We start from the raw sequence: 17,584 nt of genomic DNA, 5'->3' as shown, positions 1-17,584 counted from the left end.
CCAGCTGCATAAGTTATCAGCCACAGCTCTTCCCCTCCTCGAGACGGTGTAGACACGACCCTGGCCATCGGACGGCGGAAGGAGCGCGTAGGAAGCGGAGGTGGTGTCGCCCGGCCCCCACCAGCCGGGCGCGGCGGGAGGATGTCGGCGCGCGCAGCGTGTGCGTCGCCCCCTGGCCCCCCCCCGCGCCCCCCGCCCGGGGGGACCCTCGCGCCCAGGGGAAGCCCCGCGCGGGGCGCCCGCCGCCCGCCCCAGTCCCTCCGCCTCCCGGAGGCCCGGGGCTGCCTCTTCGGGCCGCGCTGGGGCCGCCCCGCACTGCGCATGAGCGGGAGCCCGGCGAGCCCGTGAGAGGAGCCGCCGCCGCCGCCGCCGTCCATTCGCTGCGGAGCCGGAGGAGGAGGGGAGAGGCCTGGAGGACACCAACATGGTGAGGCACTGCGGCCGCCCGCCCCGCCGGCTGGGGGCCGGCGCAGCCGCGCACCCCCGCCCCGGCCGCCCTCCGCCCCGCGGCGACCCTGCCGCCCCGAGCTTCGGCCCGCGGCCTCCGTCCAGCTCCCCGGCGGGGCTCTCCTCCCCGCCTCTCCCTTCCTCCTTCGCCCCTTCCCGCCCGGGCGCCGCTGCTACGCGAGAGCCGAGGAGGCGGAGCGGAGCCGGGCCTAGTCGGGAGCCCCGGGTAGTTTGGGGCGCGGGGAGCGGCCGCGGGTGCCCCTTGCTGGGCCCGGCGTGGCTAGCGGGGGCGTTGGGGCGGGGGGAGGGGATGGGGCAACGGCTCCGTCTCTGCCCGGCCCCCACGCCTGCTCCATTGTGTCTGGCCGGGGACCGGGGTCCGGGGTTCCGGGTGAGGAGCCTCCCCCCGCCCGGAGCCGGGGCTTCCCCCTCCGCTCCGCCGGGGAGAAGGAAAGACTTTCCCGGCTCTCCCCTCCCTCCTCCGCTCCGGCTCGAACACCCCTCAAGTCTCCAGGCAGTTTTGCTTGGGGCGGGGTAACAGCCCTGTTCCTTTCTCCATCACCTCTCGATGCGCCCCGTAGTCCTGGAAAATGGGAGTTTCACTGGCCAGTTGGTGGAGGTTATATTTACCTCTCTACTGAGAACATGGGAGACCGCTGAGCTTGGGGGACGTGGGGGGAGGGGGGAGTACGGAAGTGCAACCTGTTCTCATTTCATAAAATTAGGAGAAACAGACTTGCTACCTTTTGGGCACATATTTTATTTCCTTGGGGTGGGAGGAGTAATTGCTTTATTATGCCAGTTAAAAACCATTCGTGATGTTTAAAAAACAGTTTGTCAAGTTAGTCCCCTCTCCCTTTTTTGTTTGGAAAATGTCTTACAAGCTTGAAGACGTGGTATTCAAGTTATCTGTTTACATTTTGGTAATTATGTACCTGATTCTTGGACATTCTGTTTTTCAGAAGCTATGTTTAGTATTATAATCTGAGCATGAGTTGAATTCCATGCAGGTTACTGTATGAATAGACAGTAAAAATGATGTTCTTCTCTTTTTGCTCATGGGGAGCATAAAGGCCTCTTTGAGGAGGGTGTATGTTGTGTGTGTTAAGGGAATGCCCCGGTGTCTTGTTTTTAGCTGGTCTTATTTCTGCTGAATGACACTTACCTAGTCTCAGCCTCCAACTTGGCAGAATTTTGGTGTCGCGCGTATGGATATGTGGTTTAGTTTGCCATATACTCAAGAACGTAGGTTCTGTGGTAAGTTCCATGAAAGTTTACCATTTGTATTTGTAAGAAAACTTTGCTATAAAGTACAGGTGATTGTTTAGATTGATGTTAGAGTGTTTAAAGATCCACCAGGGCGGCTAAACAGTTTCCAATTTCTTAAGCATTTTGACGGTCATAGACATTACTCCTGAAGTTTCCAGACTCTTGGCTTGTAAGAGTATGCTTGAAGTAATGAAATGTAGTTCCCGGGTAAACACTCTGTGAGAGCATTGAAATGTGTTCCGCTCATAATAGTCTCCAATCAGCATCATCCTCTGGAATCCAAAGTGTTGATAATGCTCGCTACTTGTTACGAATTCAGGAGTCATGTGGTTCATATGAGAGTTCAGCTTGTATTGGAGCTTGTAAGCTTCTATCCTTTTACTACTATTAAATTAGCTAGTTTTGGAACTTAGCCATAACTATTTAATTACACTACTAATGACAAGATATCACTAATTTAAAACACTTTTTGTGGCTGAACTCAGATCATGTCACTAGAATTGTCTTGGTATGCTCTTGTTGGTTTGGAAACTAAATTATCATGGGCCCTAATAGAAGTTAGGCCATAAGAATTTTCTAGTTAAGTTTTTCATTGTAAATTTATTTTACTTATAATTATTTCTTGATACAATTTTGGGGCTAATGTTTTTCAGTGTGTGTAATGCAGCCCATTTCTAGAGCACATGTTATATTGTCAATTCTGGGGCAAATTTAAATGACAGGATATCTGAACATGTTGTGTAAGAAAAAAAAATTGTTCATTTAACCTACCTGACACCCACGTAGAAAGACCAAAAATAACTACAAAACTAGACAATATTCTGTTACCCCTGAAAATCTTTTTAAAAAGTGTTTGATTTTTGGCTTGTTTTCTTATTTGTAAGAGGACAGGATTTGATGATTTCCAAATTTACATTCAGCTAAAAATTTTGATTTTAATTATTTTTCTTAGATGTGTGAGAAGTTTGTAGACTGTGTAACCTACTAGTTATTAAACATGTAGCATCATAGAATTTTTAGACCTGAAATGGCTTCAGAGATCATCTAATTTACTCCTCTTCCCTTTTACAGAAGAAGAAATTGAAGATCAAGGAGGTTTTGAGGTTCAAGTTTGCAAAATTGTTAGTTGCAGAACTGAAACTAACTTTTCCTGGTTTTACTATTTCCCCCAGTATTTGTGGTACATGTAATCTTTTAACTCACATGAAATCTAAAGAAATGGTTGAAAATTGGATTTGAAATTAATTTACTCATTTAAACAGAGGGAAACCCAAGTGTTATTAATGAAAATGTTAAATAACAAAATTAAAATTAATGGTGTTAATTTACTGTGTTTTTAATGTTTTTTTAAAAAAAATGTATGGACTTTGAAATTTAAGATTATATTTTCAACAAATATCAGAGTTTGCAAGTCCAGATTAATGTAGGCCTGTTGAAGGTTGTCTCTGTAGAACTCGTTTCACATTGTTTTGCATATACATAAGTAAATTAAGGGAGGGCCTTAATTAATTTTAATAATTATTTCTTAAATGCCTAATGTGCCAGGCACTGTTCTAGGCACTGAGGATATAGATATACACACATGTATTTTTATATAAATAAATACATATATATATATATATATATATATATATCCCCCCACTGAAAAAATAAAAATCCCTGCCCTGGTGAGGGTTACATTTTAGTAGGGAGAGACAAATAATAAACATAGCATATATTTTTCTTCCTTGCTATGTTAGAAGGTGTTAAGGGCTATGGGAGAAAAGCAGTGTCAGGGAGGAGAATTGGGAGTGTTGGGGCACAGTGGATTTGGGGTTGCAAAATGGTGTTTGCACCACTGATGAAGTGGGTTTTGAGCTGACTAGGAGATGAAGGAGTAAGCCATGCACAGATGTGGTCAGAGAGAGTTTGAGGAGCACTGAGTCCAGTGTGGCTGGGGTAATGTGGTGGGGGGAGGGGGGCATGTTGGGCGTTGGAGCAGATGAGGTCTGAGTGGTAAGGAGTGGAGATGGGCATGGGTGGCTATTGTAAGGATATTGTGTTTTTTTACTCCAAGAGAAATGGGAAGCCAGTGAAGGATTCTGAGTAGTATGATAGACCTTGTTTCTACTCTCTCATAGTGTCCTATTAAAATTATAGTATACATAATTATCTTCAAAGCAGTTTTTAAAGACAACTTATGCAGTTTCTGTGTGCAGAGTTTTGAATTCTGATTAAGATGACTGTCCAATATTCAATAAAAACTAGTTGAACATCAAGTTTACCTAGCCATGCTGGTTAATAAAAACAACACAACACAGTCTCTTGTAGATTGCTTTTGAGTATGTTCTTGTAGTTTGCATGTTTAATGACTGTATGCAGAAAACTGGGCCTTTGGGAAGGAAGAAGTACCTTAATCTTTACTGAGAACATAACGTCTGCTAGTCAGACAGTTCACAACTCTTATATTATCTCCACCCCTGTTTGTGAGATAGGTATTGCTACCTTCTTTTAACATACCTGAAAAAGGAGGTTTAGTGTTTCTGAAGAGATGGCCAAGGTAAAGAGCTAGTATATGACAGAGCAGGGATTAGCAGCCTGGTTTCTGGTTCCACAGTTTATTTACTCCTCTTCTTTTTTTTTTTTAAACACCCAGCAAGCACCCCTTCCGTATAGGTGTGGAATTTTTGATTGGTTTCACTCTGGTTTCTTCCTTATATTGAATAGTTGACCTAGTTGTTTCCATATCAAGTCAGATGATCTGATGTAAACGTTTAATTGAAAAATTAGAACTTTTTTGGTACATATGGTAAAAAAAAAAAGTTGAAAGTAAAATTAACTTGTGGTTTTTTTGTTTTGTTTTTTAAGTTTTAAAAGAGCTGAGCTCATGTGAGTCAAGTGGCTCTTTTGATTTTGGCTTTGTAGGTTGGGTCAAGCATAATGAAAATCTGTGAGAAAGCCCCCTTTTAAATTTGAGTGTGTTGTTGTTCAAGTTGTGATAGTATTAGCCATGACATTTGATGAAGAGAGATAGTTCCAAATAGGATTCAGTTGCTTTGTGGACACAAACAAGCTCTTGAATAACCTGCTGACTATCTAGTTTACCTCGTCACTTTAGGTGTATACCCCCCACCTAAGAAAAAGCAAAAGCAGAAGGGGAAAATGCCACTGAAATGTCTTTCATTACTTTGTTGAATCCATTTTATATGATTAGTACCTAATCATTCAGAGTGCTTAAACTGCTTATTTGCATTGTAAAATTTTAAGAGAGATTTACTTTTCAACAGTTCTTTGCTGAAGAATTCTATTGCATTATACTTTCGAATCCCTCAAAACTGAATAGAGATTAAGTTGAAGTACGTGGCCCATTCCTTTGTTATATTAGGATATTTTTGTTTCAGTAAACATTTAAAGCACTTATTATACATAGGATTTTACTATTTCTAGATTTAGGGCTTGAGTAGATACCAAATCTTAGAATTAGGAAATTTCATTTTTCGAGGATCATTTATTCTCTTTATGAAATAAATATCCATGACTGTAGAATGCTAGTCATTATTATAAGTTCTTTAACTGTGGAACTTTAAAAATCTGATTTAATTCTTTTTTGTTGTTGTTTTGTTTTCACCTCAGTAATCTTTTAGTTAATTCAAGATTTCTTTAGAAAAGATGTTTATGGAGAGGAGGAGCAAATTTAAATTAGCTACCTTGACTACTTGTTAAATGTTCAAGCAATAAGTTTGGGAGAATCAGTTGAAAGACGATGACTAACACAAGTATTTTAAGGAGGTTATTTCTATCCCATTATCAAAGATAATCAGGAATTAGCAAAAATAACTTTTTAATAGTCAAAACAGTCTTCTGTAAACCAGAATCAAAACATTTATTCCATTTACAGTGGTAGTCATCTTTTGAAAAATAATTCTGAGGATGGGGAGGAGAAAATCCTTTAAATTTTCATTAATGGAATATTTTTTTAAAAACTTTGAGGAAAATTATTTAAAAGCGTACAAAACCAGTTTGAATCTTACAGATATACTTCTGAAATATTTTTTCAGGTGAATTGCCATTATATCAATATAAAACATAATTGGGGGGCTTCCCTGGTGGCGCAGTGGTTGGGAGTCCGCCTGCCGGTGCAGGGGACGCGGGTTCGTGCCCCGGTCTGGGAGGATCCCGCGTGCCGCGGAGCGGCTGGGCCCGTGAGCCATGGCCGCTGAGCCTGCGCGTCCGGAGCCTGTCCTCCGCAACGGGAGAGGCCACAACAGTGAGAGGCCCGCGTAACGCATAAAAAAAAAAAAAAAAAAAAAAAACATAATTGGGTACAACGATTACACAGTATACTGTATTATTCCACTTATGACTTAGAAGTAATGCAGCTCCTCTCAAAGAAGAGTTCATTGTAACTGTCATTCAAAGCGCAGGAAGTGTAGGGATGAATGATAAGACCCACAGGCCTACCAAGAGTAACTATTCTAAACTGCAGATTATAATTTACATGAATACTGAGGGTTTGAGTTTTTGTTTTTGTTTTGCTTAATATTTGAAATTGTATACATTTGCTTATGTTATCTGGCTATAACCTGTACATGTTTTTTTTTCCCCCTCTGGGTTTCAAGCCTTCTCATTGGAAAAGGAAACCCTGACTTTCAGTGCCCCTAATTTTCCACCTCTGTATAGTTAAAGCTATAGATTTTGGCCATCTTTTTAAAAATAGACTATGACAGGACTATAAACACATTTTTCCTTCCTGATGAATTACTTGTCTTAAAAATAACCAATCTACCTCTTCTCCCCTCCCCCCTTCCCAAAAAACCCTGAAAGGAAGTTCTATCCTTAAATTAGTCTTTTAGTTAGTAAGGGAATGCTTAATTTGCAATTTTTAGTCAGAATACAAATTGTTTACATTTGAAAGGGAAAAGGTCAGTTGATTACTTATTTAACTTTTCCATAAAAATAGGTGAAGAAATATTGTTCACAATTCCCCTCTCTCCCCAGTGCACACAATAATTACTCAGTGGTTGCATTTTTGCCCTTTTTGTTTTCTCTCTTACTTGACAACAATGTAGAAGAAATGGAAAACTGCATGCCTTGAAGCCAGGCACCAGGGTTTCATTTCTGGCTCTGCTACTTTTTGGATAAGTCTGTTTAGATAAAATGAGCTCTGAGGCTTGGTCTCCTCATTGGTAAAACAGAATCAGTGATAACCACCTTGCAGAATTGTTAATAATTAAATACCTAGCACAGAGTTGGCACACAGTAGGAGCTCAAATAAACGTTAGCTGCCAGTGTTCTGATTATGGTGGTTGTTATTCTTTCTTCTTATTTACATAAAATTACTTTTTCCTCTGGAGTATATTCTTTATGAACTTGTAAGGAGTCCTTACTATGTGCTAGTTACAGTTCTAAGAGTTTAACTTGAATTAGTTCAGATAACCTTCACACCCTATTTACAAATGAAGAAATTGAAGCACACAGAGATTAAGTAATTTTCCTGAAGTCACACAGCAATTAGGGGGCACAGGTGGAATTAGAATCCTGCCAGTTTGATTTGAGAGTCTGCACTCTTCACCTCTCTGCTGCAGGTGGAAGGGAAGAGAGTTTCTAGCTACTCCTACCTAGATTCTTAGCCTGGCTTTCTGGTAGAACTTTACCCCTAGGTGAAAGTCTTCTCCAGGAGTAGGTAGTCTGGTTAGTTGAATTGATTTTTCTTGTACTTTTGACTTCAAACCTATAATCTGTGAGAAGGCCTTTTATTGATGAGTGGTTTGGGATATTGGTAACATTTGGCTATATCTGCTGCATACTATGTATCATGTGTGGAAAGTATGATTTTCTGGACTTAAACCAGCTCTTCTAAATTTCAGATGAAGTTAAACTGTTAATCGTATGGTAAACACATGAGAACAACATACAGAGCTTTTAATGAAAATTATGGGTGATCATTACAGTGTTTGATTTTTTTTTTTTTTTTTTTTTTTTTTTTTTTTTGCGGTACGCGGGCCTTTCACTGTCGTGGCCTCTCCCCTTGCGGAGCACAGGCTCCGGACGCGCAGGCTCAGCGGCCATGGCTCACGGGCCCAGCCACTCTGCAGCATGTGGGACCCTCCCGGACCGGGGCACGAACCCGTGTCCCCCGCATCGGCAGGCGGACTCTCAACCACTGCGCCACCAGGGAAGCCCTATTGTTTTTCTTGATGGAAATACTTAAAAGAGGAATTTTATAACTTCATGAGCTTTTTTTTTTAAGCCGTAGTTCCATTTATTATCCAGCAAACAGTAGGAGGACCAGAGGAAGGGCCCAGCCTCGACACCCTCCCATTATTGCCATGGATTGTTTCCCCAACCTCGAGGGCCTAGAGGCGCTTGGCCTAGGGGGCGGGTGGACCCAGCCCCGACTGCTGGGATGGAGCAGAGTCCAGATGGCCCTGGCCCTAGCACCAACTCATGAACCCTGACCCCAGGCCTGTCTACCGAGGGCCAGCAGAGCCCCTCTTGGAGCCAGGCTGACCAGACTCTGGGCTGCTGGATCCAGCTCCAGACAGGCTGGACTCTGAGTTCTGGACCCCAGGCTGGCTGGACCCTGGGATCCCGATTCCAGGTTCCAAGTGGGGTGGACTTAAGTCCCAGACTCCGGGCTAGGCCTGGGGTCTTCAGGGATGAAGCAGGTAGCTGCCTTCACGGCTGAGCTGGGCCGGGGGTGCCTTCTTGGGACAGGGGCCAGGGCTGGAGTTGGGACTGGATTTGGAGAGGGAGTCGATGTTGGCAGAGTGGGAGTGGCAGGCCCAGCAGAGAATGACCCAGAGCAGCAGCAGCAAGAAGCCTAGGAGGCCGTTGCAGATGATGGCAGTGAGGGCCCCCTGGCAGATGGCTGACCCCATGCCATCCTCAGACAGGCACAGACTGAGAAGCTGCCTCGATGGCAAGGCCCATGTTGAGGCGGGACTCTGGTATAGCCGGCCTTCCAAGGAGGCTGTCCTGTCCACACACTCAATGATTCCCGGGCAGTGAAGATGTTCACCTGCAGTTCCGAGCCTAAGTTGAGCCGGGTGGGAGGTTCCCGGGCAGCGGGATGCTGGGCGCGACTGCTGCTCGGGAGCCTGCGGGTGGGGGGCCGGGCAGTGGGAGGCGGGCTGGGGTGACGTCCCCTCCCGCGGCCCTCCCCGGGGCGCGCAGCATTATTTTTTTATTATAGAGTTTTTCTGAATCCCTATTCTTCTATCACAGTAGACTTTGTAAGTTCAGTGGTCATACACTTGACTATATGATACTTGGCTACATCCAAAGTATTTGATTTTTTTTTTCCCAGATAAACTGTTATTTTAAATGTAACTCTTAAATTTCTTGAGTGGAAAACAATTGCAAACATGCTAGATTTAAGTATTAAACAATGTATATTGATAACCAAATTTTCTTTTATTTTGGAAAGATGAGTAAGTAGGTGCTTTTTACTGTTTAGATTATAGTAATAATAGTATTTCTAACTTTGGTAATCTTTGATGCAGTTATTAGCTTTCTGTTACAAGAGACAGCATTTCTTTATCTCCCGCCTCCTCTTTCCTCCCTTCTTCCTTTCTCCTTCCCCCCGTTTTTGCTAGAATTATAAATAATCAGGGTATATTCTGTATTTTATACATTTTACATACTTAACCAATATTGAATTTCCTTGAAAATTTGATAATCTCCAGATAGTTTTCACGTTTGAGTCCTGAAGATTGTATTGCCTAATCTTATTTAATGACCACTCTAGTTCCTTTTAAATAAGTCTTAAATAGTATGTACTACATTTGAGTGCTGAATCATTGTAGTTGTCATATGTTTTTGCTCTTAGGAAGATACCCACTGGGTTTGTAGTAGAAACAAAGACAACCCATCTGTTATTTCTTCCACCTCAGTTTTCTATCCACCCTCATCCCCTATAAAATAATTCTTTGCTGGCTAGATACCCTTTTTCTCTTCCTTAAGTTGATAGAAATTTAAACCTTTGAGCTGTACTCAGAAAATCAGAACACCTTGCCTGGTGCCCTCTTGTGGCCTGGGAAAAGGGGGTGGGAGTGTTGTAGCTCTCCTAAATAGGCTTGGGAAAAGGGCAGGTCTGTGTAGCCCACTCCAACTTTCCTGTAGGACAGCCTTTGGGACTACAGAATTGAGTACATCCTCCGTAGTAGGAGAACAAGTGTTAAGATTTATTCTAGGCACAAAGAGCTGACAGAAATGGTCAGAGTACATTTTAAGTACAAGAAAGGGGAGGGTGCTTATCAGACTTGCAGAAATGGGATTGCTTATTACTACTTGGCCTAGCAGGAACTCAGACTATCACTTCTCTGTGAGGTATCACTCATTAGCCTCTGTGGTGTTGGAAATGGGTAGCTGCAACCCTTTTTCTTAAAAAATATTGATATTGCCCCATGTACTGGAAATTTAAACCAGTTAAAATAGTTTCTATTTGCATAGACATTATTGATTACATATACTTTTATTTCAAATAAGATACGAAATGGAGTTAAAGAATTCACTTACATAATTCTGTTATTAGTTTTTATGGATAAGACTGTTTTTTAACTTGGTCCCCCCCAATTTTCTAATATTTTGCTTTCCAACAGGAAGTCATTAGTAGAGTGAACAACTCTTTTAGGCTTGCACAAGTGACTTAAGTTGTGTTTTTCCTCCCTCTCTTCAACAAAACTGATTCAAGCTTCAGGGGAGAACACTGGATTTAATACTGTATGGTAAAACCCCCAATAATCCTCATTGTTTTGCTGCCTTTAACTTTTAGGAGAATGGAAAAAGGTTATACAGAGAAGTTATGTCAGGTTTAATTATAAAGTAATTTCCAGGTTGTGGCCTGTAGTTGTTATACTTCTAGGTTAATCTCCAGTACTTTGTACAGCATTATACAGTGGTCAGTGATGATCATAGTGACCCTTAGGTACTTCCCTGTTCTTCAAAGAATTAAAACATATGTCAGTATACTATATCTCTTAGATACTGTATCTCTTATGTATACTATATCTCTTAGAAAAGTATACTAATTTTAAAAATAGCTCTCAGTAACAAAAGTTGAAATCAAAGTGGTTTCCTTTCAGTTAAACAGTATATTAAAATAAGACAGGTATCTTCCTTGGCATTTGATTTCATTGTGGGTTTGTTGCAATTGAATAACATCTTGAGGAGATACTTTTCAAGAGGGAAGACTTCTAGACATTTGAGAGATGTGTCCCATAATAAGATATGAGTTCTCGGGTGTCCAGAAGTGGTAGAGTTATTTGTGAAATAACGGGAGGTTAGTGAATTTACAGTTTCTCAATTTTAATGGAGAACAGAGATTGAGATTTTAATCTGTAATCCTAAGCAATAACATATTTACAGAGAGAGAAGAGTATGGCTGACAGATTAGACTCCAGGGTATAAAAGATAGGGTTGGTTTTCATATTTGATTTTGCATAGTCTTATTTTTACTCTGTGGTAGGTAGAAATATTTATATCTTTGGTAGCCTTTTTCCTGAAAACCTAAAAAGGTTTATAAATATGTACAGCAAGCAGTGTGATTTATGGAAAGATTACTAAGACCCAGATTCATGAGAGCTTTCTGTTCTTGTCCCATTTCTACTAATAATAACCTGGGTGATTTTTTAAAATAAATTCCTTAACCTTTGGGGTCTGTTCTCTCATCTGTACAATCAGGTGGTTGAGGTTTGTGATCTGTCAGTTTGGGCCAGATCAAAAATGCTGGGGTTTTCAGATGTGTTGCTTAAACCACAGAACACTGTATCTATTAATGTGTGTCCTTCTCACATGCTTTTTTCCCCTTCATTTGCAATAATAGCTCAGGAAGAACCCAAGTATTTTGCTGAGAGATGGTATTAGGACTTGCGAGAGGGAAGAGTAATACTGGGGAGGCTGAAATTTCACAGGAGACCAGCTTGGGTGAGAGGAGAAAACGAACATGGCCCTTGATACTGGGAGAGAGTGGAGGGCCTAATTGCCTTGCTGCATTTTGCTTAGGGCTTAGATGAGAAATGAATATGTGTCAACACAAGGCCAGTGAGAGAAGGTTATTACAGTAGGCCTGAGGGTTAGAGAGAACATCTACTAGATTCAGGCTAAGGGAAAGAGATGATTCTTTCAGGGTGAAAAAGAGAGAATTCTGTTAAAAATTACCTTTGTTGGAAGGATGCGGGGGGTGCTTGTTCATATTTCGCTGCTTCTGATTTGACTGAAAATATGAGGAAATTCTATGGATAATTATCTTGGTTCCTGGACATGCGAGGAGAAATGCAGAGTTCTCACATTCTGTTGCTTTCTCACATTGGTAAAAATAGCAAGAAAACAAGGGGGTAGGGTGGGGGTGACGTTGGGAAGAATTGCACCCCATATTCTTTATAATGGGTTTTAGGACTGCAACAAATACCTGTTAATCTCATTTTTCCTCAGGGTGACTTGACTGTTCTGACTGGCTAAATAATGTCACCATTAGTGACATTAGTGGTGGTCTTCCTCACCACTCCTTAAGCATCCCTTAGAGCTTTGTTGCTCGGTTAAGGTTTTGAGAGTAGCTCTCCTTCCCTTCGAGAGCCTTTGTACATGCTCACAGGACCCAATTTTAGGAGAAATGCAGGGTGGGTGAACTTCTGTTGCCTCTGTCCTAGTTTCTTTCCCCAAATGATACCAATTTTGTGTTTTAGATTTTTAAAAAATTTGTCTTTCTGATTAATAGATCAAAAATAAATCTTGAACTAAACGTTTTAATATTTTATGAGGAAAAAGTACTGCTAAAAATGATTTAGTCAGCAGTATAGAAATACTTAGTCTTTTGTGATGTTACACAGAGTTTCAGTTGATTTTCTGGTTTCAATAGAACAAGTTGAAATCATCGCAGAAGGATAAAGTTCGTCAGTTTATGATCTTCACACAATCTAGTGAAAAAACAGCAGTAAGTTGTCTGTCTCAAAATGACTGGAAGTTAGATGTTGCAACAGACAATTTTTTCCAAAATCCTGAACTTTATATACGAGAGAGTGTAAAAGGATCATTGGACAGGAAGAAGTTAGAACAACTATACAATAGATACAAAGGTGAGTGTTTGCTTGTGACTAAATATTTTGAACGAGGTTTTCCAAATTTACATGCTTCTTGTGAGAAATCAAATGATACAGAGACCATTAATTGGGTGGATACAGAGCCCTTTAGATCTTAGAATTACTTTAAGAAATCTGAAAAATTATTTTCCTCTTTCCACTAAAATTTCTTCTTAGTGTCTTTATTTCTTCCCCCTTTATCCGCCCCTCGCCTTTCCTCCTTTGTGATCCAATTTGAGAATGGGGGCTGGGGGACTAGGTTTTTTCCCTCATTTTCTTATAAAACTCAGCTGAGTGGATTTTAAGAAAACCTGCCTAATAATTTTAATAACCTTTAAATAATTATAAAGTAATATACACTTAAAAAGTTAATGCAGAATAGATTGAATGAAGAAAATGTTAATAGTTTCTCCATCTTTTGCTTATTTATTCTCCTGAGGGAACCAATATTTAATAGCCTGGTGTCCAACTTTCTGTGTCTTTTATGTTTATGCAGAAATATATATACAAAAAAAAATTTCAAAATTTTTCCAAAAGTGGGATTATATTTTATGCATAGCTCATGCCCCAAAAATCAAAGGCTGTGCAAATTTTTTATTCCTAGAGATGTTAGCAAATCACATTTGACAACAGTGTATGAGTGCCTCTTTCTTCTTGAATTTAAATTTTTGCTGTCTGAAAAGTAAATATTGATAGTTGGGGGTTTTCTTCTCTAATTTGAACAACAGATGTTTGTATTGTGATTAAAATTGAATTGCAGAGTTTATGTTTTTTTCGATATTCTTTAAGAAGTGATTTCTGTAGTGAAATGAACTTTAAGAAAAAAAGAATTTCTGTGTATTATACTGTTTAGAATGCCTCTGTAAAATGTGGCTATGTTCAGTAAAAATCCTTTATCCCTATATAGGAATGTCTGATTTTCTGAATGTGTGTTAAGTATGGAACTTTTTTCATATGAATAAATGAGACTTAAAAATCAGGTGCCTATCTGGATATATATCTTGCTGTTAATTGTAAGAATGCTGTTTTAGGGGCAAAGTGGCTTTAAATATTACAGGGGGAAAATATCTCATAGAGCAGTATTGCTTCATATTTTTGGTCTATCGTGATCATTTAAAAAAATGGAATATAAAGCAATACCTTTCTCAGTTTCAGGAGTAGCACAGTAAAGTATGGCACTGATTTCATATTGCATTGTTGTTTTTGAAGATCCTCAAGATGAAAATAAAATTGGAATAGATGGTATACAGCAGTTCTGTGATGACCTGGCACTGGATCCGGCCAGCATTAGTGTGTTGATCATCGCGTGGAAGTTCAGAGCAGCAACACAGTGCGAGTTCTCCAAACAGGAGTTCATGGACGGCATGACAGAATTAGGGTGAGTGTATAATTACCGTAGGAAATTAGGTACATTACTGTGAGAATTACTGTGGAACTGACATTCGTGCCCCCAAACATTGCTATAGATAGAAATGGGCTAATATGCTAGTTCCTTCCCATGTCAAGTTATTTGTGTAGTTAGTACAACCTACTCTATTTGCATTATGCTTTTATCATTTGTTTCTAAGGGAGATTGACTAATGTTAAAATTACTATGCTTTAATATTTTACATGGATAAGTGAAATGAGCAAGTTTTAAGTTATTTCCTAATGTGAGGCTGTGAACTCTGAATTTATAAGCAAACTCCTAGAATTTAAAATCTTGGAAGTTACTAATCACTTTTTGTTCTGCATAGACCTGGACAACTGATTAGCTAAATGTCTTGGTATAAATAGATTGAAAAGTCACATGTAGCGGTTTTACCTGTGGCCTTTAGTTGTCTGTATTTGATGAAGCTCCAAAAGTATTCAATTTGTGGATCGGTAACAGGCTGCCCTTTCTGTTTTTAGTGGGTGCTTTTGAATGATAATAGCTAAACACTTTTTGAACGTTTATTTTCTTTCAGGAACTATGCTAAATAAGTACTTCACCTACCACTTCACAACAACTTTGTGAGAGGAGTGGTGTTTATATCCGCATTTTAGAGATGAGGAAATGGAGGTACAGAGAAACTAGAGAGGTAGTATTAAAGCCAGGATTTGGGCTCAGGCATTCTGATTCTTGGGCCTGAGGGACATTGTAATCAGTCAGGGTCCAGGCAAGACACACAAACCATACCAGTAATTTGAGCAGGGTAAATTTAAAAAATTGTTTTATTGTGTAAATGGGGTAAAAGAAAACTCTAAGCATAACAAAAGTGGCAGTTGCAAGAAGCTGCCATCACCCCTAGAACGGAGGGAAGGAAACAAGGAAGGAGCCTAGACACTTCAGAGGATCCCCACAAGGCTGAGATTCCGACCGCAGAAAACAGTGCGTAGCTGCTGTAGGAGCACGCTGCTTGCCTTGCCTGCTTCTCTGGTGGAGAAGAAGCTCGCTAGGGGCCACTTGCTGCAGAGCCATGCAAGTTGCCTCCATTGGTGAACACTGCAGGGACCTCCCAACACGCTGAAACCCTTGCTCTCTGCAGAAAACAGACTGGGATAAGAAAAGTTCCTTCGTCCTCTTCCAGCCTTTCATCGCCCTCTCTTGGTAGAACCTAATAGTGAACCAGCTGGCAAGAAAAATGAAGTTTCACAATTTGTAGTCCACTGCAGATAGTCACAAAGTAGGGCAAAGAAGGGTGAGTTTAAAGCCGAGAGACAATAAATTAATAACTGGCCTAGCTACTATGTTCTACAGCCAAAGGCATCCTTATCCTGAACTTGCTGAAATGTTCTATGCCAGGACAGGTTTCATTAGAACTTTTTTTTTTTTCCATTTAAAAGTGAGTTCATGTAAAATGTAATGAACTTCCAAATCAAAATTTTAATTTACAAACTAATCTGGGAGCTGTTATAAAGAGCATGGAAGGAATATAAAAGCAAAAATGACTTGAAGGAAAAAACGTGGAATGCTTGGTTTGTGGAATCTATAACAGATCGAAGATTTCTACCTTATGGCTGTTATGTGGAAAGTAGGACTTGGTACTTGGACCCTTTCAGCTCCTTGGAAATTGAATGCTTTGCACATATAAAGTTTAATATTGATTTGAGGTAACTTCAGTTGGAGATGGTTGGAGATGATGTTTATTATGATACTTGGTATATATGAAGAAGTTTTCAAGAGGAATGCTTGTTTCCTCACCTAGTCAAGACACTATGCTTTCAATTTGTTTGGAAGCTAGACATGTGATTTGTTACCATGTAAGGAATATCTGCTAGAGTTTGAACTGATGACTGTAAAGCTGATTACTATACATTCTCATCTGTTCACTACAGCGGACTTCTACAATTTGGGTGTGTTGACAGTCCAGTGAATTACATAATTAAAAGTAATAGCCCATTTCTTTTAAAAATAGTAGTTATTTCTAACATTGAATCACCCCAGATCTTTTCTTCCTCCATCTAACCCCATACTTGTTTATGTAATGTAAAAAGATGAAAATTTTATGGATTTTTAAAGAAGTTCTATGAAATATAAACTGTTGTAGGAATAAATGTTCTTGATATATAGTGAAAAAGTTTATCTTTTATAAACTTAATTTTACAATATAGATGTGACAGCATAGAAAAACTAAAGGCCCAGATACCCAAGATGGAACAAGAATTGAAAGAACCAGGACGATTTAAGGATTTTTACCAGTTTACTTTTAATTTTGCAAAGAATCCAGGACAAAAAGGATTAGGTAAGAACTTTTAAAAATTATATTTGGTGTTTCAGATATATTCAGATACATTGACAGCGTCACGTTTGTAATAGAAAGTTCTGTGTTTTGAGCATAAAGTCATTATCAGTTACTGAAAAATACTGAGAAACTGTGAACTTCTAGTTAATCAGAAAATACCCTGCCTATTCAATAACAGTGTTACCCTGGATACTATATGTGAAACACTGATTTTTTTTTTTTTTTTTAAGAACTACAATACAGAAAATAGTTGTTAAAATTCCACTGACATAGGTATGTATGTTTGATCGTTTATTTTTCAGAAGATATTATAGGATCTTAGGCTCATAAGTTTTTCACTATGTATCTATTGAAATAGCATTGTAAGATTTCTGAGTCACAGAATGCCAGATAAATGTATTCTTTTTTGGTGTGAATTATTTGGAAACTATAAGAAAGAATAAAAAAATGATTGTCATTCATAATCTTATCCAGAAATAGCCACCGTTAACAGTTTAGATCAGTCAGTTTATACTGTAGAAACAACCACACATTTGCTTTGGGGATGGCTAAGGGAAGTAGAGGTAAAAGCTACAGTGTAATTTGCAGATTATTCAGAAAAAGTAGACAGTAGCACATAATGCAAAATAATAAATATGAGTGTGAGGGTTTTAGATAAAAGGAGAAATGAGTAAAAGCAGGAATGGTTGGGAAATGCTTCCTGGGCAAGAAGTGATGAGAACTAAAGGATTTGATATTTGCACAAGGGATGATGAAAAATGTTCCAGGGAGAGGATAGTTATTAACGAAGGTCTAAGACTCAGAAATAAGCTTGGCTTCTTTGTGGAAGAGAGAAAATGATTTGATTTTAGTGGGAATGTTTGTTTGGAGCTTAAATTGGTGAGATAAGCCTTCTTTTAAAAACAGGACAGAAAGGCTTAAATTGGAATTTATGGGCAATGGGGATGCACTGAAGATGATGGTGGCAGTAACAGCCATTTAATGTGGGGTTTTGGTGTGCCTGGCAGTGTGCTAAATACTTTACATACACTGCCTCATTTAGTGTTTAACAACTTTATGAGTTATTCATTCTTTCATTCAGTAATTCACCAGCTGCCATGTGCCAGT

General features: G+C 39.9%; 2 protein-coding genes across 3 annotated transcripts in view; one reads left to right on the top strand and one right to left on the bottom strand.

Annotated features, from left to right (window-relative positions):
- The first annotated feature begins 223 nt into the window (after positions 1 to 223).
- Positions 224 to 17,584, top strand: part of DCUN1D1 (defective in cullin neddylation 1 domain containing 1) — a 30,600-nt gene continuing 13,239 nt past the window's right edge. Inside the window, exons 1-4 of one of the 2 annotated variants that reach the window (XM_032630198.1) lie at positions 224 to 427; positions 12,554 to 12,770; positions 13,983 to 14,151; positions 16,347 to 16,477. In XM_032630198.1, the coding sequence (XP_032486089.1) occupies positions 425 to 427; positions 12,554 to 12,770; positions 13,983 to 14,151; positions 16,347 to 16,477 (520 nt within the window). In that variant the 5' untranslated portion in view covers positions 224 to 424. Of the gene's footprint in view, positions 428 to 1,525; positions 1,705 to 12,553; positions 12,771 to 13,982; positions 14,152 to 16,346; positions 16,478 to 17,584 lie in introns of those variants that run through there. The other variant, XM_032630199.1, reaches the window with a different exon arrangement.
- LOC116752958 (adropin-like) lies at positions 8,148 to 8,716 on the bottom strand. The gene has a single exon (XM_032630201.1). It carries the CDS (start codon positions 8,574 to 8,576, stop codon positions 8,349 to 8,351), a length of 228 nt encoding a protein of 75 aa, XP_032486092.1. The 5' UTR covers positions 8,577 to 8,716; the 3' UTR covers positions 8,148 to 8,348.

The sequence above is a fragment of the Phocoena sinus genome, chromosome 4 (assembly GCF_008692025.1).
Source record: "Phocoena sinus isolate mPhoSin1 chromosome 4, mPhoSin1.pri, whole genome shotgun sequence".
NCBI classification, from domain to species: Eukaryota; Metazoa; Chordata; class Mammalia; order Artiodactyla; family Phocoenidae; genus Phocoena; species Phocoena sinus.
Note: the sequence above shows the minus strand (reverse complement) of the source record. Positions and strands in the feature narration are given on the sequence as shown.